Source organism: Daphnia magna, linkage group LG4 (assembly GCF_020631705.1).
Source record: "Daphnia magna isolate NIES linkage group LG4, ASM2063170v1.1, whole genome shotgun sequence".
NCBI lineage: Eukaryota > Metazoa > Arthropoda > Branchiopoda > Diplostraca > Daphniidae > Daphnia > Daphnia magna.
The window spans coordinates 4566941-4590000 of NC_059185.1; the positions used below are offsets into that span (position 1 = coordinate 4566941).

Consider the following 23060-nt stretch of genomic DNA (forward strand, 5'->3'; position numbering starts at 1 on the left):
ACTTACATTTTGAAGCCGATTTTAGTAAATGGTTTCGATAACACACGGTTTCATCCAGAGAATATTTAATCCATAAGTTTAAGCTTTGTCTCGAAATTTGAACCATTTTTGTGACATTTTTCTACCATAATTTTATATTTTGATCCAGAAAGAAGGGCTTAATTTTGGCTACATGAGCAGTGAGACGGGTAAGAGGTGAAAATCGGAACATGTATAACATTTGTTGCCCAGACTGAAGCAAATAGTTAATACAATAGGGCTTTGGTAATGCTGGTCAAAGCTTTGACGTTATCTTCGATACCGTCCCATCAGGAAAACGCCCCGCCAAGAATTTCACATTAGAGTATATATTAAAACATTAACAACAACAGCGCTTGTGATATCCTAGATCTCAACATCTAGCAAAACTTGGTCCCAGATGGCATCCTGTTCGGTCAAGCTCGTTTCAACAATGTTTTCGATCTACTTGATCTGCAAAAGCATAGCCATATGCATGCAAAACGTACACACAAAATTTTTAATTTTACAAATGGCTACTTTTTAAATTAAAATGGAGATTAAAAAAAATAGATATTTTACTTGCTAATTATTTTCTAGTTTCTTTAAAACATTCCAAAAATATAATTTAGCACCCCTCATGTTCATGAGTATAGCTGCTTCAAAGACGACTCGCGTGTTTTCCAACTGTAATTGTGGGATAAAATATAATCCCATATATTTTGTTTGAAAGTGTCTTTTTGTTGATCATCTTGACTAAGATATAATCCGTGTACTATTCGTCTCCATGATTCGGTTCGGTAAATAAAATTTTATTCTTATCTTTGTGCTCCAATGGCGGCCATATAATTTTCATTGTCGTTATTTATAGTTTTCTAGGGTTTTCTTTTCTGCCAACGATGAGAGTAAAAGAAAAACCGTATCCCCTTAATCATGGTGTCGATGTTGCTTCAGTAGTGTCACCCAACAAGAGACAGATTCAATCTGAGGTTTCAATAGGGATTGAAGTAGAACCTCACAACCAAGTATTAGATCTCTCAAAACCAAGTGAGAAAATCAATGGATACAGTGGAACAACAGAAACTGATGCCATCCATAGAAGACTTGGTAGTCTAGATGGGTAAATAAAATATATGCAACTATCAGCAGTATAGTTTGGTTGGGTATTGTCAATGTGTGTTTGTGTGTATTATCTTTTACTCAGAGGTGTTGAAAACTTAGCGAAATCTGTTGTGGATTTAATGGAGAGTTCTTCTGCCGGAGGGAAAAGAAAGAGAAGCCCTGCTAAAATATCTCCTTCCAAAAATGTGAAAGATGAAGCCATAGAAACTGATGATTTAGCTTCCCAAAGTGGTGTTGATGGCTCCTCTGTGAAAAAAGAGCTGTTTCAAGATATTCCTTCAAATGACCAAGAAATCAAGAAAGCAGCACATTCAGCTGTGGTTAATTCTGAGCCCAAAGGGAAGAAGAAGAGTGCTATTCAACAAGGGAAGAAAACCTTAAAGAAAAAAAAGAATGTAAAGAAGAAATGTTTTACCAAGGACGATGATGACTTCCAAATTGATCCCCGACTTGGTGGAACGAAAATAAGGCAATCAATCGGCAACAAAGGGAAAGATAAAAAGCTCAAATCAACTGACCAAGAACCCAAAAAACAAAAGACATTGGAACAGCGTTGTCCGTACGTACATATTGAAGGATCTTGGAACCTTCCTAGCGTTGTTAAAATCGTTAATGGTCACGTGAAAGTAAGACGTATTTTGTAAAATTCAATTTCATTATTTACAAAAGCTGTTTATGAATCACAGGAAGACGAAAATGACGGAAAATCATCGACAAAATTGACCAAAGCGGCCCAGTATATCGATGAAGAGCACCGCAATAAAGTTGCAAAGGTTGGATTCACGAGCACCTTATCAGATAGGTACGATACACACAACCGCGATGCAACCTGGGTTTGCGTGTTCTGTCAGCTGTTTACCCATACGCAGTGCTTGGGCGATCTCTATGGTCCGTACTACATCAATCAGGTAATTAATTAGGTTCTTTCTTTCTTTCTTTCTTTCTTTTGTTTTTCTTTGTTTGTCACATTGTCTGTAGATTCTCTATATTCCATTTTAAAATTCTAGGTATCTACAGAACCAATTTGGTTTTCTAAGCGCAATCCTGATTCCCTTAGCCAGTGTAATTCCGGAGCTATTTCTGCTGAATCGGAATTCCCCCTTCGTCCAAATGTCCATCCAAAGAAAACGAAAAAATCGCCTAAGAAGAAGAGCCTCGTAAAGGATGAAGTCTCAGCCTCAGTACTACCATCAGTTGATGAATCAGCGACAAGGGTTGCATGCGAGACTCCTGTAGGAATTTTTCCTCTTGATCCATCTGATGAGAAAGTAGAGGTATGGTTCCACGAAAGTTGTCTTATTTGGGCTCCAGGAGTATGTTTAGTACCTCCCCGTCTTGTCGGTCTGGATGAAGCGGTTTCAGATTCTCAACAAGTGGTAACAGTATTTTTAGCTTTACCCGAATCCCCTATTCTATTTCGATTTTTCTACTAATAGGTTTGTGAATATTGCAATAAAAGAGGAGGTCATATATTCTGTCGCCGTAGGGGGTGCGGCCTCCGCACGCACTTTCCCTGCGCTATTGCTCACGGATGGCTACTACGAGAAGAAACGTTCATGGCACTATGTCCAACTCATCTGGATCAAGCTGCTATTACTTAAGTTTGTTTTACATAAAAACATTTTGTCCATGATGATACGTTTCGTTTACTACTTCCCAAATTACAGGAATGGAAAAAATTCAAGCAGTGACAAGTAAAATTAAAAAAAAAAAAATTGTTGCTGTCAATTGCGCCTCTCGATGTTGTACAGTTCCAATAAATATGTCGTACTTTTTGTCTATGGAGCGTACAATACCTTCTCTTTTCTGACTTCCTCAGTATCTGCAGCTGTGTTCATTGACAAATTCTGCAGCTCTACAGCAATCTTCTCTTCTTCTTCCTAGTTAGTAAAAAGCAATATAAAAATAGGTACACAAATTCCTGTTTATGGAAATGGTTGTTACCAGCTTCTTAATGCGCTGCTCCAAGCTTAGAATCAAATTATCAGAATTGAGCAATGAGTAATCTTCATACTTTTTCCCCACTTCAGTTAAGCATTGAACCACATCAAGGAAATCCCTATAAGCATTTTTAAAAAATCACTAATAAATGAAATACTTCCTTGTAACAAATATATGGCTGTATACCTATGCTGATTGAAGTGTAGACGCATGCAATTTCCAGCTAAAGGAATTTTAAGGTGGTGTCTCAGGTTTTCTTTGTTTTGAACCACAGTTTCTAACGTAGTTGCAGCCATTTCAACAAAACACAATCCAAAATCCATCATATCAGACTTTGATTCATCAGGTTTTAATTCATTACAATTTTCTTCATCAGGCAAACACTGTGACCGATTGTGAAGCCATTCTTGAAGGGTTGAAAATAATGGATCTGAATGTGTAAGTGTTTGATGACAATTTTTTGAACTGCTGTTCGTGGATTGGTCTGCAGTTGAGAACATTGCCATTGTTTCATATGCTGAAAGGTCAAAATTAATTGAAACTGCAGCCAGAAAGTTTTCTGTTTTATCCAAGTAGAAATCCATTTCCTTTTGCACTGGAGATTGTTGTCTCGTCTGGGTTTTACGTACTTATTAACGGACGTTCGTTTGAGATAGGAGTCAGCAATCAGGTCTGTTGATACAAAATTAGAAGTTTAAAGTGTGTCTATTTCTGACAATCTATTTAAACGGTAGTAATAGCGGCACTTAGATAAAGCAATTTTGGATTATAATTCATTATAAAGTATTTAAATTTAGAAAAAAAAAATCAAACTTCGGTCTTTGTGTTTTTCGGATGCAACCTTGCCGTAGTTCTGTAATGAGGCATTGGTTTCGCCAACTTGATCTTGGTGATTGGTCGTCGGGGCGAACCCTACCATCTTTCATGGGTACACATAACGGTGGTACCGTGGTAGGGCAGAGTCATAGATTAGATTATTATGGAAAGATTTTCATAAACAAAAAAACTTGAGACAATAAATGTTTAATATTTTTTGTACTCTATAGATATACTCGACCCTATTGACAAAAGTAAAAAATATAATTCTTTTTCAAATTTTTTGTCTATGAAATTTTTTCAAAAAATTTTATAAATGGATAGTTCTGATGAGAGCTATCCATTTCTGTAGAATTTGTTTGTTTTTGACTTATAATTTTTCCGCAAAAAATTATTTAAATTTTACGTATTTCAGGGAGATGAGAGTTACCCGATACCCGTTAAACCGCACCGACCTACACAAAATATTGTGAATCGGTTTACTACTCGAGTAACTACTTTTAAGCAATAATTTTGCACTAGTGAACAGTTCTGGTCAAGAGCTACCCAGTCGTGTTATTTATTTAAATATAGAACTTATAGTTTACCGATTATTATTATTTTAATTTTTCGACCCGCCAAACCACACCGAGAAAACATATCAATCGGTTTACTACTCGGTTAGGCATTTTTTAAGCAAAAATTTAACGGAAGTGGATTGCCCCTATCATCGACTATCCATTTCTGTAAACAAATTTTATTTAGACCTAATATTTTTATCTATGAAGCTATTTTAATTTTGTGTACTGGGATAGAGGGATTACCCGAGACAAGTTAAACCGCACTGACCTATCTACCTGAAAAATAGCTAATCGGTCATTACTCGGGTAGGTGCTTTTCAAGCGGTTTTCTTTCGTTCAAATACCCACTTTAAAAGATATGGCCCAGACTTAACTTGAAAAAGGGTGGGAGGGTGAAGGAAAATAAATAAAACTATAATGTATTGCACAAAACAAGTCAAATAGGGTACACAGTAATGATATCGGGTTTTGAAACCGGTTCCACTACCCGAATGCCCATGAGTGGAAATTCACAATAGAGTTGGCTAACGTCCGAAGTTGCCAGTTCGATGAAATTGTGAAAAAAAATTTGGACACGAACTAGTAACAGTTCTTGCTAGGGCTGTGGCCTGGGTCATGAAAACCCGAGTCAGATTCCGGGTCAAGGAAAAAAAAACCGATAAAAGGCAACCCTTTAAGGTTTTTTTTTTCGGGACGGGTCTCGGTACGGTTCAAGGGGTTCTCGGGCTAACCCGAGATGTGGCGCCATCTAGTAGTAAGACAAAGAAGCTTTTAAGTAGCTAAGTTACGAGTCAACAAAGCAGAATAGCTTAAAAACATAGCAATCTACAGTAACGGTCAGGAATCGGGGTATCTCTCTGCGTACTTTGGGAACTTAGGTCCTCCCACCAAGTCACCAACCCACAGGCGCCTCGGGACGTTTGTCTCAATATAATGCTGCGACTGGTGACCAATTTTCAAAACAATTTTTCCACTTTCCACAATTTCTACACAAGTTTTACACAATTCTATGTCAAAATAAATCACATATAGTTTTGAACTGCTGGAGACTATGCTAAAATGCTATGCTTTCCTACTTCAAGTTCTAGCTCATTGTAAAAATATTTAAAGATATTGTGGATAGTGGAAAAAATCGTTTTGAAAATTGGCCATCATTCGCAGAAAACGTCCAAATGTACCTAAATCCTGTCAATCAGGCGATGCTGCTGGCAAAAAAAGAAGTTTTCCAAATGTAAACGTTGTAATGGTTGAGCCTGATGACGAGCAGTGTATCGTATTTGAAAAAAAACGAGTATTTTAAAAATACAAATACTATATTTTAAAATACTCGTCCTTCAAAATACAAAGTTTCTTCCAAAACCTCAAATACCAAATAAAATAAAATACAAATACAAATACAAATACAAAATACTTTTTTCCTTTATGGAGCAGTTGGACATCCTACGTTGTGCATTCTCCGCAAATGCGAAAATCAAATTTGTGTCCAATCTGTGGTACGCTGTCTACAGCGTCTTATGGGAAAACCAACCATTTCACTTTTTAAATATTGTTTTCTTCTCTATAACTATGTTTTACCTCACTGTTGTACCTAACAGTGGATTCGCTATTCATTTGGTGATAATTTATTTGGTGATAACCAAATTTTTCCCTCCATCTCCTTTTAAGTCTAATTTATTTGTAGTTAATTTTTGTTTAAGAGTCCTTTTTTGTGATCGACCCGGCTAGCAGAAGAACCCGAATTCTTTAGCTAGCTGGTGTATTGTTGTTCACTCTATAAACGTCAAACTTGTAAGTTTAACAAGATGAAGTGTTGCGTACGAAACTGTGAAAAGAATCACAAGGATGGAGTTAAATTTTTAAGTTTCCACCAGAGTCATAGAACCCTGGTTGGTTCAGGCTGAGAGGAATCCCTATACCGCGTTTCGTTTGTCTGAATGTCTGAAATTTCGACGATTTTGGGGCGGGGCACAGTGGTGGAAACTAGAATCAGAGTCATCTATCGAGAGAAAACTGAGTTTTCGACGGCCATTTTGGACGCTTTTCCTATTGATGTAAGAAGCTGTAAGATGTAAAGAAGCTCTAGAAATTCGGGATTGGCGCCAAAATGGTTGGCAATTGTGCTGTTCCACATTGTAATTCAACATACTGTAAAAGTGCGCAAATAAAAAGTGGAATGGCTCTGTTCTCCGTCCCAAAAACAGCCGTAGGATTATGGCAACAGCAAATACCGTCAATCATTTTGACGAACAATTCTCGTATTTGGACGCGTCATTTTGATGAGAATGACATAAAAAGTGTTTCATGCGTTTAAACGATGGGTTTTGAAGGAAGGAGCCATTCCGAGATATTTCCTGACACCCAGTAAGTATACAATTCTTTTACAGTATGGAGTTGAATTGCCCAGTTACCAAGTAATTTTTATTGAGATGAAACTTCCCGACAACCATTACAAAGCATTTGCAATGTGAATAGGAGAAACAATTCAATAGGTAAAAATCAGTTCTGTAGTTGTATTTACATATGCTAAGCAACATTTCAATTATTTAGCAAACCCTACTGTCGATGAAAAGTGCAGGAAGCATCCAAATAAAGAAAGATATGCCTTTGCGAAGAAGAGCAGCCTAAACAAAAAGAGTAATTTTTGAATTTCAAAAATGATGTTATGTTATATTAAGACATTGTTATATAAATAGTTTCTTATGATTTGGCCACCCCCATGGAAGTCGTTCCAGATGAGAACCTTTCAGTTGAAAAGCAGTTACCAGCTATGGCTAAACAACCTGCATCAGTAGTCGTAGAAACAATACCGACACTACCAGTAAGCATCGTTATCAATGTTAAATTAGCTTCTTTTCATATTTATTTATCAAAACCAATATTTGTTTTCATAGACAATGGTGAAATTGACGCCGATGGATGATGTTCAGGATCCGAATACCTCAAATGAGTCAGAATTGAACATTACAACTGAAGAAACCGTTAATGAAAATGCAGAAATAAACTTTCACAACTAGCACACACCTCAAGTACTGCTCAATCATCTTCAACTACAGGTATGTGCATCCAATAATCGTGATATGTCGTTACTGACATAAATCATCATCTCTTTCCGTTCTTTTTCAGATGAGAGTATATGGAACTTCAAACCAAGCTTGATCACGTATTTCACATTGGTGTCCCAAATGGAATTACCTGACGGTCGGATATGGTCATTCAACCAAGCCAAAAACGCCATACTTTGCATTTACACGGACCCATTATCTAACGGGAGGAATTTGTTTGATTCAGACAAATGTTCATCTTTCACGTCCATTTCACGATATTGTAAGGAATGCATCAGCTCACTCTTTCTTGGAAAAATATCCTCCCTCTCATTCCTGGAAACAAGTCATTTTCCTTTCCATCCTTTCATTACGCTCACCTTGCGTTGGTGATCGCGTTGACTTTGTTTGTCGTATAAAACCCCATCAATTGTAATTCTTCGTTAGTCAACGCTGGGCTGTTCACCCAGTCTAGTGTTGATTCACCCCTTCGCGAGTCAAGTGTCAGGTCGTTTATTCGACCTGCTACTGGCTTGCTCGTTCCCCGTTTAAACTTGTCTTATTTGTGTCTTTGTTGTGCTTGACGCTGGCTATACGGCTACGGCCTGTATGTATGCCTCCAATCGTTTGAGACATTCATCGACTTGTTTGAATCATGTTAACATTTTACGGGAATATACCATCGAACGAAGTCCGCAGCTTACCTTAATCGAGTAAAAGCTATTTACTTAAAGATGAGGTAAGTAGGGGTTTTACAATATTCCATCAATACACAAGTATACCGTAAGTTGTCATACAAAAACTTACCGTGAGGTCCATCGCTTGCGTTCGTCACATCTCCCAAAAGGAAATAAATAGAAACCACTTTTTATTCCAGAGCCAACCAGCTTCTGTTCAGTGTCAAAGTTTTCCTACGCACTAAGAGAATCTCACTGAGCAATTGTTTCACCAACAAACCATAATATTAATTATTCACTATACACCAATTATCTGTGTATAAATGTCTGTGAAAACTTAATAACATGTTTGTTTAGTTTGCACTGGTTTAATTTAACTTTCCGAATTTAAAAATCGACATAATGTGTCAACAAACAATTTAAGAATTCGTACTCTTTAAGGAATTCTATATCATGCAAGTTGTTGACAAAAAAAACGATAATATATATGATAAAAAATTAGAGGAAATAAATTGTATGTTATTATTCAATACCTACCGAATTGTTTATTTTTTTTTTATTTTTTTTTTATTTTATTTTTTTATATATTAGGTGCACTGGTCTGGTGTTGGTTGTTTTCGAACTGCAACAAATTCTCCAATTTTTCAAGTGTCGTCTGCTTCATTCGTTTCCTTATCACTGTTGCAATTGGCTGTTTAAGTTTTCAAAGACATTTCCTTATTGGTGCATTCGATGTAGTGCATTACACACCCGCTGGAGGCTCTGGATGCTATTTCTGAAATTAGGCACAAAGTCAGACGATTCCCTCCCTGTCGTGAACGAACCAGGGTTCTATGACTCTGGTTTCCACTTTTGGCTAAATTTCAAATTTTGCTTTAAATACATGATATCGATTCAGAATTGAATGAAAATCACGGAAATCAGGTTTATTTTTTGTTGGTCTTATAGTTTTTATTTAAACGTTAAAAACCATTAATTAAGTTGGTGAGCTAACAGCACTGGTTTCGTTAATTTTTTTAACGGCTAGTTTAACGAGAAAACCAATCACTAAATCTAAATCAGCGTTCAATGTCGATTATGCCGTGTAATTTTTTGAAAATTTCAAGGGATGTTGTTTTTGGCTGATTTTGACAAAAGTGGGAAAGCGGGTTGAAGGCGGGGATGATCACCGCACGCTTCATAGGACATGGATACGGAGTCAGTTTTGAAGGAAGAGTAAACGGTTTCCGAGATGTTATGGTTCATTGGCGACCTGGCCGTACCCTATCGGGAACTTCCTGAACGGAGTGAGGGTCCCTATAGTTATATTTATGAAAACTTATTTTTTAACATGAAGAAGTTGGTTTCTCCATAAGACGCTGCAGCCGCAGCAGACCAACTTGGACACAAATGAGATTTTCGCATTTGTGGAGAACGTACAACGTAGGATGTTTTACTGCTCTATTGGGGGAAAAAATTCCAATAAACCTTTTCGGGTCCCTATCTGGAGGAGGAGCCTATTGTAAGTTGTGCTGCGTTAAAGGCCCCTAAACCTTCGGTAATTTAGTAAACTAAATCCCTCAGGGATAAAGCCCTACTCTAGGTTTGCCAAAGGTAGGTAGTTACCGCTAGATGACGTTTAACTTGGGAACTAGTTCGTCTGTTTGGACGTTTGTTAAAGAAACTGTACGCCCCTTGATAAACTAACTTGATTTTCTTGATTACTCGGATATCTCCTGTCGTTAGTTTTGCCAGAAGAGCATACGATTTCCAGGATTTTATGGTGACCAGGCCGGACCCTATAGGAAACTTCGCGAACGGAGTGAGGGCCTCTAGTACAAAGACATAACGAAAACTGAAAAAATTTACACAAATACCCCTTAAAATAAACCAAAGGAATGTTAGAAAGCCCCTCTTTCGAAAGTAAGTTCGCGGCCTGATTTCCCAGTTTCGTGACTTTTGGTCGGAACGCCATCTATCAAGAAGAAAATCATATCGAAACTCAGGTCGGCCGTCTTAGGTTGCTCGGCAATCTTTTAACGTTAAGCCCAAAATTACGAGAACGCATCAGTACACTGCATCGTTATGTTCTCTACAAAACGACACCAAATGTCCGCGTCCTAACTTGGAAGGTTGTAAAATGATACAAAAAGTTAATGCAGGTACCCTCCGCGAAAATAGCACCATCTATCGGGAGATCTCAGAAAAAACGATGAAATGATGAATGATTACAATTGATTTTAGATAGAATCCCTCTAGGAAAATGCAAAGAAATTAAAAAATGAAAACCTGAAAACGTGACTCACATCTCAAAACCGTTGTGGAGCAGATAAACCAAAATGGACAAGACGTATTAAACTTTTTGCGTCATCTATTACAAACATAAGCACCACCTAGCGGAGAAAACTGCACGATGGTGCCTCCTCATCTTAACAGAATCCCTATCGGGAGCTAAATGTTGTTGTAACTTGCAATGCTATTCCGCTGTAGCGAGTAGCGTGCACTGGTGTTTAAAGACATGATTCATTAATTTGGTCTCCATAATAAAGCAGTCTAATGGATAAGGAAAACACATCCTCGACAACATCCCCTAGGGTAGCAGGAGATGGTCTGCGATCGGTGAAAACTACAGGTCGATTGCTTGCAAACTAGTTCATGAAGTACTTAAACACTATTAACATTGCAATTGTCCTTTTACCAGGGGTATTCAGAGCACTAAATTTTGAACTCTATGTCAAACCAGTATGTGGCAGTGTGTAATAGCTTGCAAGCACAAGTTCATTAACTATAATTTTTTTTCAAAATTGCAGAACAAAATCGTAATGGTATTGGGTCTAGTAGCTATTGCTGGTTGTGCAGGATATTTAACGTACATGAAGACGAAGTATGAAAACATGGGCTACTATGTTGCTGTGCGAGAAGATGGAAGCAAACAACTGCACACAAAAAAGTCAAGATGGGACTAAATGTACATTGAACATAGCATTCTACATTGTATAGCTGATAAAGAAATAAAGCTGATTGTAAGATGATAAAAGCAATTAAAGATGACAAAGCATTGTAAGCTGATGGCAAAGCTGCAAAAGAAATAAATTATGAAAATTCAAATTGCTTTTTAAGGTTTTAGTTACTGACAAGACTTGACTAGAACTTTTAATGTTCCTTGATGTAAGAGAGACTACAAGAAAATAAACAAACAAAATGAACAGACATAGGGATTGGGGAATTAGGTAACATGCTATTTGGTGTGCTACTTATTGATTGTCCCGCAATTGTATGGGGGAGGTTCCGGTCGTCCTAGAGTCGATGCTCTTTCGGATTGTCCTAGGGTAGACCGTGGTGTTGGGAAAGCGGGACGGGACAGCGTGGAAACTGGAGTTGGTAAAGCCGATGATCCCGAAGACATAAGAAAAGGGCTTGAACCGCGTGTACCAGATTCACCCATCAAAGAATCGTACAGCGGATTGCGCTTTACTCGCCCTAGTGAAAGGGTTGCCGACTCAAGTGTTCGTCTCGAAGAAACTTCGTTGCTGACTTGAGGTTTCAGTGTTCCTGTTTCTTGCTTTGCTTTAAGAAATGGCAATTCCTCAAACACAGCTTCATAGAGCTGTCATGCAAAACGGAAACAAGTATATTGTTTTAAAATGTCAAATAGGTGTTTAAAAAAATAGGAAACCTGGCCCTCTTCCGTCTCCGCTCCTTCAGGATGAACACCTAGAATAGCAGTTAGGACGGCGGCTAATAGCAACAATACCACCAACGGAATAAACACGGCAACAACACCATCCTCGGCATAGCTACGTATAGGAATCTCCCACCTAATCTCACAGAAATTAAAATTTATACATACAGTAGTAATACGTCAAAATGCAACTTTAAGTGATACGCGTAATATGTCATTTCAAGATCACATACTTGGCCGGTGCGCTCCAGATGTCTGCACCCACCACTTCAGTGAGTGTTTGGCTTGATTTTAGGATAATACGTTCAGTTTTGGATTCGAAGGTCGGAGATGCAGCAGAACTAATGGTTAGTAGCGTGGTATTTTGAGGAACCTATTATCACCTTTATTACGCGCTGCTCTTCAATAGGCATAAAGTTATTTTTTTACCAGTTTAAATGAGCACCAATCCACTAAAAATCCTTTAGAACGGAAATAGCGTTCTGCTGATGTTTTCTTAAAATCGCGAGGGCATTGACGAAGAGGCCACAAAGGACTCACTTCACGTTCTAGTTCGCGAAGTGTCTCGGAGAATTCGGCATTACTTCCCAAGGTAATGATCACCCTGTAACTCAAAATATTTAAAGTGTGAACTACTATATTACTATTACTAGAAAATACCCTTCACCATCCTGCGGGCGTGCAGGTCGTCTTCCCCCAGCAGCCAAAGCTGAATACAGTTCTATGAAATGAAGATCTAGAGAACTATTTTGCCACAATATTTTCCGAAATATATCCAATAGTTTCATTTGTTTTTGGTCATCCATTAGGTCTTCCAAATTGAGATTATGAATTTTCAACTTTATTTTTCTAGTAGCCGGCTCTATAAACAGACATTGAAGTATTTCCACATTTTCTGAGATATTTAAAGGAGGGCTGACCTTCTTTAGGAAATATATCTATTGTAACTTCCTTTGATGATGTTTCAAAAGTTAAAATGTTGGATGCAATCAGATCCAGCTGATAGTTTGAATTAAAAAACAAACAAACACCTTATTGATTGTTCGGTAAGTGGGTTTTAAGTTCTCAAAACTTAAGAATCTACACAAAAATTTTTTTATTCTTGCCCTGCATGCAAACTTCTAATTGTAATTCTATCAGTCATTATTTGGAAGTAAACAGAGCATGTAAAAACACTAGAATAACTGTTTACCACTGTGCTTCCAAATCTTTAAATTGATGCATACAAGATGACACTGATATTACCTTGACCAATGATAAATCATTTATAGGAGTTCCATACAAAAATCCAAGTTTTAGATTTGGATTGAATGCAAGATTGATCCATTTTGGAAGATCTGGCAAATTATGTAATGCTGCCCTGTAGATGTATTCTTCTATAAATAAGCAATACGTCAATTACTCACAGAGTTTCAGCGATAATAGGAAAAATTGTCCTTAAGACTCATTAAGTTTCGTTTTTCTTACCTGAAGAGTAGGAATCTGTGAAGTTGAATAAGGCAGGAGACAGCTGAAGCACAAATAGCTCATTTGTTTGAACCTGATACTGAGCAATACTATATTTAACAAGACACATAAAAAAGAAATTTGCTGATACTGCAGTATGCATATGCATTTTACTATACAGATTATCCAGGAACTTAAATGGCGGTCTACTGTTGCCAGGTAAAACAATCCTTTTCACATCAACGTAGATCTAAATATCAAAGCAATAGTTCTGGTTGTTTACCTTACATAGACCAATGCTAAACATTTTGAAGTTGATCTAGAAGCGCAGCAGGCAGGTCAGAAAGAGTCAAGTAGGGCTCGGCCCCGGTTCTCGAAAACCCGGTTTACCCGTGGTTCGTCGCCCAAAAAAGTCGCCCATGAGCGATCCGGGTAGTCTATTTGCCAAAGTGGGTAGGCTGGGCGGATTTGATGGGCAAACCGGGTATACCCACCGCCATCTTGGAAAATGGCAGCTTGCAAAGCCCCAAGTTAAATTAAAAGGGCGGGTAGCAAAACAAATTTTTTTGTGGCGGGAAATTCAAAGGGCATCACTTGATTTCAGGGAAAAACTCGGGTAATCGGGTAGGAAATCGGGGATAACCGGGTTTTGAACCCGGGTAATGGAAACGGTTTTCGAAATTGTGTTACCCACATGGTACCCGGGTAGGTAGTGGGCACAAAGTCTTAGGAACCGTTACCCACCGGATCCAATTTTTTTGCCGAGTAGACCTACCCATTCGCCGAAATACCTACCCATTGGACATGGGGCCGAGCCCTAGAGTCAAGTAGGGATCGGCCCCGACTAGCCACAATCGGGTTAACCGCCCCGCCCCGGGAAACGGCAATCGGGGCTGAATCGGAGTACCACTTCGACAGCCGGGGCGGGACAAAAATTGAGGTTAACCCGCTTGCCCCGACACCATTTGCAAAAATGGCGCCTGAATTCAAACTACGAATTTGGGACGGGTTTTTATCGGGGCACCCGAGGCGAACTCCCCGATTTTCATCATAAAAATCGATTTCGACTCGATCGATTATGTTTTTACGTCAATCGATTGCAATCGGGGTTGCATCCCCGATTAGGCACCCAGATACAACCCCGATTGAGATCGAGGTTCAAAAATTATGACCTCTCCCCGAGCCCCAAATTTTGAAACCCGATTGGCAAAATGCGCCCCGATTAGGATCGGGGCCGATCCCTAGCCGTGATCGGCCGTTGAGCCCCGAAAGCCCCGCCCCGAGCCCTACCTATGCTTAGGGATCGGCCTTGTCCTATGCACTTGCCCTATGCACCTGCACTATGCCTATGGCCGGCAGAACCGGGGCCGAGCCATAGTCAAGCACAGTCTCGGCCCCGTTTGGCCGAGATCGGTGAAACTGATCTGATCTACCCGAAAAAATGGATGATCTGTTGCGATCGGTTCGGGTCCTCCAGGAACAGATCGGTTCCGGTGCGGTTCTTTGGTGAGATCGGTTAGATCTGCCACCATTTTCCAAAATGGTGGCTCCCGTGGCGCCAAATTAAAAAAAGTAGTAATTTCAACGTGACAATGAAGTTGACTGACTGCTGAGTACTGACTCCTTCTAGTTATTAGTTATAGTTAAAAAAGAATGAACTTAGCGCTGGAATCTCGACAGGTCGAAGGCAGTCGAAGTTTGTTTGACAGGTAGAGTAGAGTAATGTAACATAATTCCCATTCTTCAAGCATGGCTTCTTCACTTTATCTCCCCCACATCCCTCGTCACACAGCCTCCACTTGAACCCACCATAAGACTGCAAGCAGCAACAGAACGGACATATTTCCCATCGACTTCCCAAAAGACACCTGCGCCGCGCGAAGACATATTCTTACTGCAGCCGACTAACACGGAAGCACCCTCGTCTAGCCGGAAACTTCCAGAACATCTTTTTACCTGTTCCCACGCCAAGAATATGCACCTGCACCGTACGCGCCAGAACATTCAACCCCTTTTTAGATTAAGATCACAATGCATAAATAACCGTAGATATAGAAATATTTTTACTAATTATTCCCTTAAACCCTAGTTAAGTGGCTTGTCCGAACTGTCACCACAGTTCGGGGGTGGCTTTAACACAGGACTATTAAACACAAATTTATATCTCAAACTACCGTTTTCTCCCGTAAATCGCACGACTTTAAACTATAATTCTTCCCACCCCTCCGTGACTCATCCTAGGGGATAGGTACCCTTTAACTTTCCTAAAATTCGACTTAAGTGAGTTGACAGAACTGTCAACTCGAGTCGGGGTGGCTTTTGCACGGAGCCCTCTTTCCTTATTGTTTTCCTTATTCGGGTCACGGCCGCATCTTTCCATATAAAAGGCCGTGACTTTCCTCTCATAGTTAGTTCTGTTTAGTTCGTTAGTTCCTTTAGTTCCTTTTGAGCACCTTGCAGCTCCTGCCGAGCTCTGAGACTCAGTTTAAGGTACCAGTAAGTTCAGTTAAGTTAATTCTGTGAAATTTACCCTTCCCTCACGCGTTGCTCAACTGTTCCAATTGGTATGTCACACCCCTATTAATTTATGTCTGTAGACTAGACTTAGTAGCCAATACACTTGCATTGTGGATCAGCCGTCTCCTTTTTATTTATTCAAACCGCTTTTAATTTAATTATTCCGTAAAGGGAAGAATGAGTAAATCCATGATCCCTTTACAGTAACCAGGGATCTGTCAAAATAGTTGGCACCTCATCCAATTGTTTTTCGTTATAAAATTGCACTGAAATTGAGCACTTACACTCGTTAAATACAAGATTTTGAATTACCATTTAGATTTGTGGTAAAAACTGATTCAGCATAAGGGAATATGAAGATGAGGATATCGAAGCTACTACCTGTGATCTAACTTCCATTTTCGATTATTGGGCCGGGAGATGTAATCGGTGGCCAAGGTTGTCCGTAATGGCAAAAGACTTGTTAGTTGTTAGCTATTCCTGCCACGAGCACGGCTAGCGAAAGGGCTTTCAGCGCTGGTAAAGATGATTTTGGCAGTGCACGAATGAGTCTGAATCCAGAAACCGTCGAAGCTGTTGTGTGCTTGCGCTCTTGGTACAGAGCCGGTTTAGTGTAGGATATGGAAATAGAGGAAGTGACTATAGGGCTCGGCCCCGATTAGCCGAGATCGGAAAGGAAAATTGTAAATAATAACGTTTAACATTAAAATTTTGCTGTTTTCTAGAAAGCATTTTTTTAGGGAGGACCATGCTTAAAAGAAAAAATTGAAATTATTCACAGGAACTAAAAAAGGGGGAAAATAATTAATATACATGAATATAGGTAATAAAATTAAAATTACACCTGAAAAAGACGGTGTGTGAAACATTGGTTCAGTAGGGAAAACAGGAAAACACGCACGACCATTGCCTATAACAAACCGCGCGCCACCATCGGTAGGACCGAGCATGTCCACCCCACTGCCCTCAGCCTTATGGCAACCATCGCGGTTTTTTACTTCGTAGTCTGTGGTGTGACCTATGTTCGTTTAAAACTGTACTTTTTTCTTAAGTTATAAAAATATATCACATATTCAATCATACTCCTAATTACCCAATTTATTGACTGACTACTGGACAATAGAGCAGCAAAACATCCTGCGTTGCGCGTTTTCCACAAATGCGAAAATCTCATTTGTGTCCAAGTTGGTCTGCTGCGGCTGCAGCGTCTTATGGAGAAACCGTCTTCTTCACGTTAAAAATTAAGTTTTCATAACTATAATTTAGATTTCCCCCTTTTCTTCCTAGCAGTGGGTACCCTATTCAGCTTTTCATTTCCCAATTTTTTTTTCTAGTCCCAGTTCTATCTACTTTATTTTTATTTTATTTTTGTTTGTAAGTTGCTCGTCTCTTTTAGCCGAAGAATTTCGTTTTCTGCCAGAAACACGTCTGCTACAAGGGGATGAACAACAAACCATTCACAAACAATAGCTAAATAAAAATAAACCAGATAGAACTAGGGATAAAACTTAAAATATATTTATAAATATATTTTTATTTTTAAATTCGCACACCCAAATGACGAGTCGACAACCCCCCGCAGTAAATGGCCTAATCAAAGCCACAGAAGCAGAGTTAGGTAACACAACAGTATTAAAAATAGTCGTGTCACTCCATACTGAACATAAGGTGTGACAGACTGTAACGTCAATTTTGTTCTTTTACGAAACAAAATGTCCAGCCTTTCGTTAATCTCCGCCGGTGAACTCAGGCAAATATTTAACTAATGACGGAGTTGAATCATAGTAGACAAGAACCCCGCGTTTAGGTGTTCTTCGTTAGTCATCATTCCCACATTGTTGCCAAACAGTGTAAGTCTTTGCTGTCAAATGCTCTTAGCTCTGGCAAGAGGTATAGGCAAATTATTGCAAGAAAGGCCTCTGGTTTCCATCTTAAACTGCTTTCATCCCCTTCCATCAAAAGTTAAATACATTTGGCTGATGTTTTCCTAAGTGATTGCAGTCTTGGTCTGGTGAGACGTGAGAGCCTCATCTTGTATTAAGTGTGGTAGACACCAAAAACCTGAATATTTTCGAGAAAACACACAAATTTAATGAATTATAATTTAAAAATCTTGTTACTTCTTATTTCATCAAAGTTCTGGATCTTGTGTCTTACTGTCTTTTAAAAGTTTTCCTTGCATAAGGGATGGCATCAGAAGCATACTATTTTGAAGTTTCTGTTTCTTTTAATTCAAATGTACACTCTCAATTTTTGATTACTACTTTTTGACTGCTTTTGGCTACCATTTGGTAGCGAAATGAAACATCCTACTAAATGGTAGTACTTGCTACCATTTGGTAGAACAATCGTCAAAATTTATATAGTATAGAAAAAGTAGGGAAAAGTAAATCCTTTTAAAAGTAAATTTCACATTGGTAGGCCAAACTACCATTGAATTGTCCCTACCATTTACTAAGGCCTACTTAATGGTTAAGGTCTGTAAACATGTATCTATTACTGTCATGAAGGCGAGAGGTGTAGCCAGAATTCCTATCCCTGCCCCTGTGAGAGCCAATAAGACGAAAAAGGGAGGCGAAGACTTCGCCATCGGGCGTTCAGAATCGAACTCGTTGAAAAATAAATATTGAGGCATGAAATGAAAAAATAAACAACAAATTAAGGGAAATTAGTTATGAAACGGATATATTTTTTACATGCATAACAATCAAATAAATATCATTCGTTCTATTTTCGAACCTGTCGAATGTACAGAAATCTTGTCTCAGCGTGTGTTCACGACTTAAACGGAAATAAAAAAGGCAGGGAACTGTTATTAGGGGTGGAGAATGGAATCAGGGATCGGTGTTAGAAGCTATTAGATGCACGGTAATTCCTCGATGCGCCTTAAATGTGATGCGGTACCCGACAAGTGGAAAAACAAACCAACGCGTAAATTTTGTTCTATGTTTAAAGCAGAAAATGTTTTGTTCTCATTAAAAATTGTTCCATTTAAAAATAAAAAATAAAAAGTTAATAAACGTAACAGACATTCTGAACAGAGATGTGCACAAGCAAATTTTGTTCAAGCAATTTTCGATTAATCAAGTAAATTTTTGCTCGAGTAAATAAATAATTTTTTTTTCTTGCTTGGGTTTGTTTGAACAAAAGTCAAACAATTTCCAACAATTTTTCCATTGTTTGTTTGGTTTTGTTCAAAAAATAAAAAAAACTAAAAAGTTTCCAAGTTTCCAAGGAAATGATGACTAGCGCAACATGTTTCTCAGTGACAGTAACCAGTCAATCAGATGACTGAATCCTGAAGTTCGACACCAACAGAAAACTCAATGCGGACAGCAAATACGACAGCGCCATCATTCATCTAGCAAAAAAATCAAAATATCGGCTTTGTAAGGCATCGTCTTGGATGCGGAACCTGCTACAAATGGAACCCGAGAAGAGCTTCTGAAGGCTGAAATGCAAAACTTCCTCGCCATTCCAAGATTATCTGCCGATGAAATGGACGAGCTAGATATCTTGTCTTGGTGGAAGAGGCGCCAATACGATTTTCCGCTTCTTGCAATATACGCCAGACAAATATTAGGGATAGTTGCTACCTCGGCACCGTCTGAAAGAGTCTTTAGTACCGGAAGAAATGTTGTCACTCAACAACGCCAGCGTTTGGATCCACAAAATGTGGACAAATTAATCTTTCTCAGTGCAAATTCTGCCGCAAAAAAAAAGTAAACACCTGTGAATTCTAATCAAAAATCAATGTTAACTGTGATTACTGTTACTATTATTCTAAGTCTTTGACATCCAGTCAATAAGGAAATCAAATGTTTTCGAACCTGTAACGTTTAAAAAAGAAAGTCAAACCTTTTGTTTAATTGTTTCTTGGATCTCTGTTGTTATCCAAGAAAATGTAACCGTTTTTTTGGATTTTTTATTGGAGCGTTGTCTGCGTTGCCGAAATTTTTTTAAAGGGTTTTTGTTCAAATAATAAATTTTGCTCAAACAAACTGTATTGTTCAAACAATTTTATTTGTTTATGAACAATTTCGGACGAGAAAATTGTTTGGCAAATTGTTCAAATAATTCTCAATTAATCGAGCAAACAAACAAAAATTGGCAATTGTTTTTGTTTGTTTGAGCAAGAAAATCTTTGCTCGCGCACATCTCTGATTCTGAACACTGTAAAGCTGTATACGATCACCGGGACGTTCTACGATTGATGAGATGTTTTTTATCTCCTTCGGAACAGATCGCTGTACGGGAAAGTAGATCGAATAAAATCCGTGACTTCTTCATCTATCAATCACAATTGACATGGGTAAAAATTGGACGAATTCTAATGTCTGTGTCCAGCAACGCTTCTGTAAGGCTACAATCTAGGAGAGCGAACATTGCTGAAATTAACGCATGCAACGTACAATTCGATAAAAGATTTTGATTTAATACCTGGCGACAAACGACTTTCCTAGGTCTTTTAATTCTGTATGAAAATCGCATTCCCTTGGCCAGTAAATTGAAATTTTCTCTGTCTTCGTTTACTCTTCCTGATTTTTCCTTGCAACATTCCCGTTCATAACAACCATTTTGGTCCCATTTCTGAAAATAAATTATATTTATAACTCACTATGAATATTTATATTGTCACACGAGTTGTATTTGAACAAGAACAAACGAATACAACAAGTGATGACTTAAATTCTAAACAATGGTTTAACTTGAACAAAAAGGGATAACCATTACCAAAAGTTGGAGAAGCGTCTGAAGACCTCTAGGGAAACCAGGGAACTCCTCTTACGGAGCCCAGCTCCAGGAGCTCACCCGATGGAGACTCATCTAACGCAGATTCAGGGCAGTGTTTTATACCGTCGCGCGAATTACTCCCCTTCCGGACTGCATATCTGCGTATCTTTCTTAGAGCGGACTTCTCCCAATAATTTCTTCACCACGATCGCAGCGTTGTCCAAGGAGCGGATGACTCATCTCTGCGAAGAGATAACCAATCTCCCTTTTCACCCGCGACAATATTACCGCATCATCTTTTCGTTCTTGCAGATGAAGATACCGAGATGAATAACTCAAACAAACGCCGTCTTCTTCCATATATTCAGCAAGCAGCAACGTTCACTCCAAATATGAATGCGGCCAGCGACAGAATCCTCCTGTTACTAATCCGTCGGCTTCTACCATCGCCGCCGCATGAAGCAGCTCTTTCGCCAAGAGCACGTCCAGTAGTATGCCGAAGAATAAACTTTTCGGAAGATGAATTAAAGAATGTCGATTGCTTAGACAATTCAGGCATGGACAATCAGGATCAGCCAATTTACAATTCGATGGTTTTGTTATCAACCATTCTGCCCAGTGAAATGGAAGCTACATCCATACCACCGAGTGAAATGGAAGCTAAAACCATTCCGCCGAGTGAAACGGAAGTTAAAACCATACCGCCAAGTGAAATGGAAGCTACAACCATTCCGCCGAGTGAAGTAACTGCAAAGCAAGGTCGTCCAAGGGCAAGGCAAATCCGTCCCTCAATCACAAGACGATTTTACTCTCGCAATGACTGGGAAGACTTATCAAGTTGGCAATCAGATGAAGTAGGTGGCCGTGCGGAAGAAAAAACCCTGTCATTTATGAATTCCGATAAACAAAAAAAAATTAAGACATGCAAATTTACTTCAATTGCTGAGAAGAGAGAGGGCACTACTCAATATTATTTCAAAACTTAAACAACATTTCCTCTATTGTTTTTTACAGACTGTGGTGGCCTTCTCTATCCCACAGTTGAGTTTGTGTCAAGGCTGTGGATGGTGTTTCTATTTGTAAAGGAGTGCCTTTGACAGATGTCAAGCTCGACTTTCATGTTGAAGGGCCTTGTTGAATTCCTTCTGCCCCATCTGGAAACATGTAACACTTTTCTCTGTGAAATCGCTCGTCCTGGTGAAAACAGCAAAGCATTAATTGAAGTTATTTTGAGAAAATTTTTTAAACCAATTTTGTCTAACAAGAGAAAGTTGCGTTTAAGTTTAAATAAGAAGACCAGTACCTTTGGTCCAGCCAATAAGGAACGTAGGGCCAGAACACTGAAACAATAAATGAAACTCAAATTCTACAGCATTTCTATTTCTTAAATTTAAATAACAAAATGCTTACCATTATTTGGCTGAAGACGTCAAACGTTAGTCCCCTCCCCATTTTCTTTCTACCTTCCCATCCTTACGAGGTGGCATTTTTGAACGTCAGACGGCGAAGTCTTCGCCTCCTTTTTTCTTCTGATTGGCTCCTGACTGGGGAAAGGATAGGGAATTTTGCAAATCCTCTCGCCGTCATAGGGGAACATTCAAGTTTACAGGCCTTAACCATTAAGTAGGCCTTGCATTTACCTTCCTTTTCCCTACCTTTCTGCCACTTTTTGTCCTACCAAATTCCTACTTTTTTTCAATTTTAATAAACGCGCGAAAAGTATTTGATGTGAATGAAGCATGACTGCTTACTCTTTATTGAAAAAATGGACCCAAAAAACAATGACCATTTCCTTGCTGCTTTAGGAAACATGTAACATAGACAACACATACGTTTTAGAACAAAGGTCTACTTCTGAACTGCGGAGAATGCACTTCGAATGCAGTTACTGAACATAGGCTACCATACATTTCACCATCAACAGTTCAACAAATAATTAAGATGTCTAGATTAACTCGTTAAACAAAACGTAGGGAAACACAAAACATTTTTGAAAAAAAAAAGATTCACTGTGGCGGCTTTAATTTTTGATTGGCTCCTTTGCTACGCATTTAACTGTGTAAAAAAATCTGCCACAGAAGGCCGCACTCTAGCAGAGTGGACGTTGAAAACGAAAGTGTCAAAAAAATAATAAAGCCCCTTGAGCGCCTTCGGGATTTAAGGTTAGTTTTAGTTGTTATTTTCCAATTTTGTTTACCATAAGAAATAGTGACATCTAGTTTTTTTATTTTGAATTAGAAAAAAAGTAAAAAAAAAGGTGCCATCGGTTTTCCAAATGTTGATGCACCCTAAAACAATCCAACATGGCCGCTTGTTTACTTTGATATATATACGAAAAAAACATGCTAGTTATCACATAGTTTAACAATTAAGACAATAAAAGGACGTGCATTACCATTTATTACCTTTGTCATACTTCAAATCTACGAACTTCACCTTTAAAATATCGTCAACCCTGTTTTTCCCCTTTCCTGCATTCCTATTGGTGGAAAAAATTCCAATAAAGTGTTGCGGGGCCCCATCTGGAGGAGAACCCTATTCTAAGTTG

General features: G+C 38.7%; 4 protein-coding genes and 2 long non-coding RNA genes across 6 annotated transcripts; 3 read left to right on the forward strand and 3 right to left on the reverse strand.

Annotated features, from left to right (window-relative positions):
* The first annotated feature begins 543 nt into the window (after window positions 1–543).
* On the forward strand, window positions 544–2900 carry LOC116920875 (uncharacterized protein CG5098). The gene is made up of 7 exons (XM_032927031.2): window positions 544–797; window positions 869–1117; window positions 1202–1745; window positions 1806–2027; window positions 2127–2495; window positions 2556–2720; window positions 2787–2900. The coding sequence occupies exons 2-6, from the start codon at window positions 897–899 to the stop codon at window positions 2718–2720; spliced, it is 1521 nt and encodes a 506-aa protein (XP_032782922.1). The 5' UTR covers window positions 544–797; window positions 869–896; the 3' UTR covers window positions 2787–2900.
* Window positions 2746–4010, reverse strand: LOC116920878. Its single transcript, XM_032927035.2, has 4 exons — window positions 3874–4010; window positions 3247–3732; window positions 3064–3178; window positions 2746–2999 (listed from the first exon to the last, which is right to left on the reverse strand). Exons 2-4 carry the CDS (start codon window positions 3642–3644, stop codon window positions 2898–2900), a joined length of 615 nt encoding a protein of 204 aa, XP_032782926.2. The 5' UTR covers window positions 3645–3732; window positions 3874–4010; the 3' UTR covers window positions 2746–2897.
* A 2377-nt stretch (window positions 4011–6387) lies between these two features.
* LOC116934834 lies at window positions 6388–7667 on the forward strand. Its single transcript, XR_006644915.1, has 6 exons — window positions 6388–6797; window positions 6863–6925; window positions 6984–7070; window positions 7130–7254; window positions 7328–7489; window positions 7560–7667. It is a non-coding gene; the product is annotated as an uncharacterized LOC116934834 (long non-coding RNA).
* A 2871-nt stretch (window positions 7668–10538) lies between these two features.
* LOC116920880 (small integral membrane protein 8) lies at window positions 10539–11241 on the forward strand. Its single transcript, XM_032927037.2, has 3 exons — window positions 10539–10765; window positions 10835–10875; window positions 10944–11241. The coding sequence occupies exons 1-3, from the start codon at window positions 10690–10692 to the stop codon at window positions 11097–11099; spliced, it is 273 nt and encodes a 90-aa protein (XP_032782928.1). The 5' UTR covers window positions 10539–10689; the 3' UTR covers window positions 11100–11241.
* LOC116920874 (epsilon-sarcoglycan) lies at window positions 10868–13556 on the reverse strand. Its single transcript, XM_032927028.2, has 8 exons — window positions 13283–13556; window positions 13061–13191; window positions 12736–12814; window positions 12476–12677; window positions 12245–12419; window positions 12049–12188; window positions 11810–11951; window positions 10868–11740 (listed from the first exon to the last, which is right to left on the reverse strand). The coding sequence occupies exons 1-8, from the start codon at window positions 13428–13430 to the stop codon at window positions 11384–11386; spliced, it is 1374 nt and encodes a 457-aa protein (XP_032782919.2). The 5' UTR covers window positions 13431–13556; the 3' UTR covers window positions 10868–11383.
* A 7151-nt stretch (window positions 13557–20707) lies between these two features.
* Window positions 20708–22155, reverse strand: LOC123471023. Its single transcript, XR_006644916.1, has 4 exons — window positions 21923–22155; window positions 21816–21852; window positions 21215–21706; window positions 20708–21020 (listed from the first exon to the last, which is right to left on the reverse strand). It is a non-coding gene; the product is annotated as an uncharacterized LOC123471023 (long non-coding RNA).
* Between the last annotated feature and the right edge of the window lie 905 nt (window positions 22156–23060).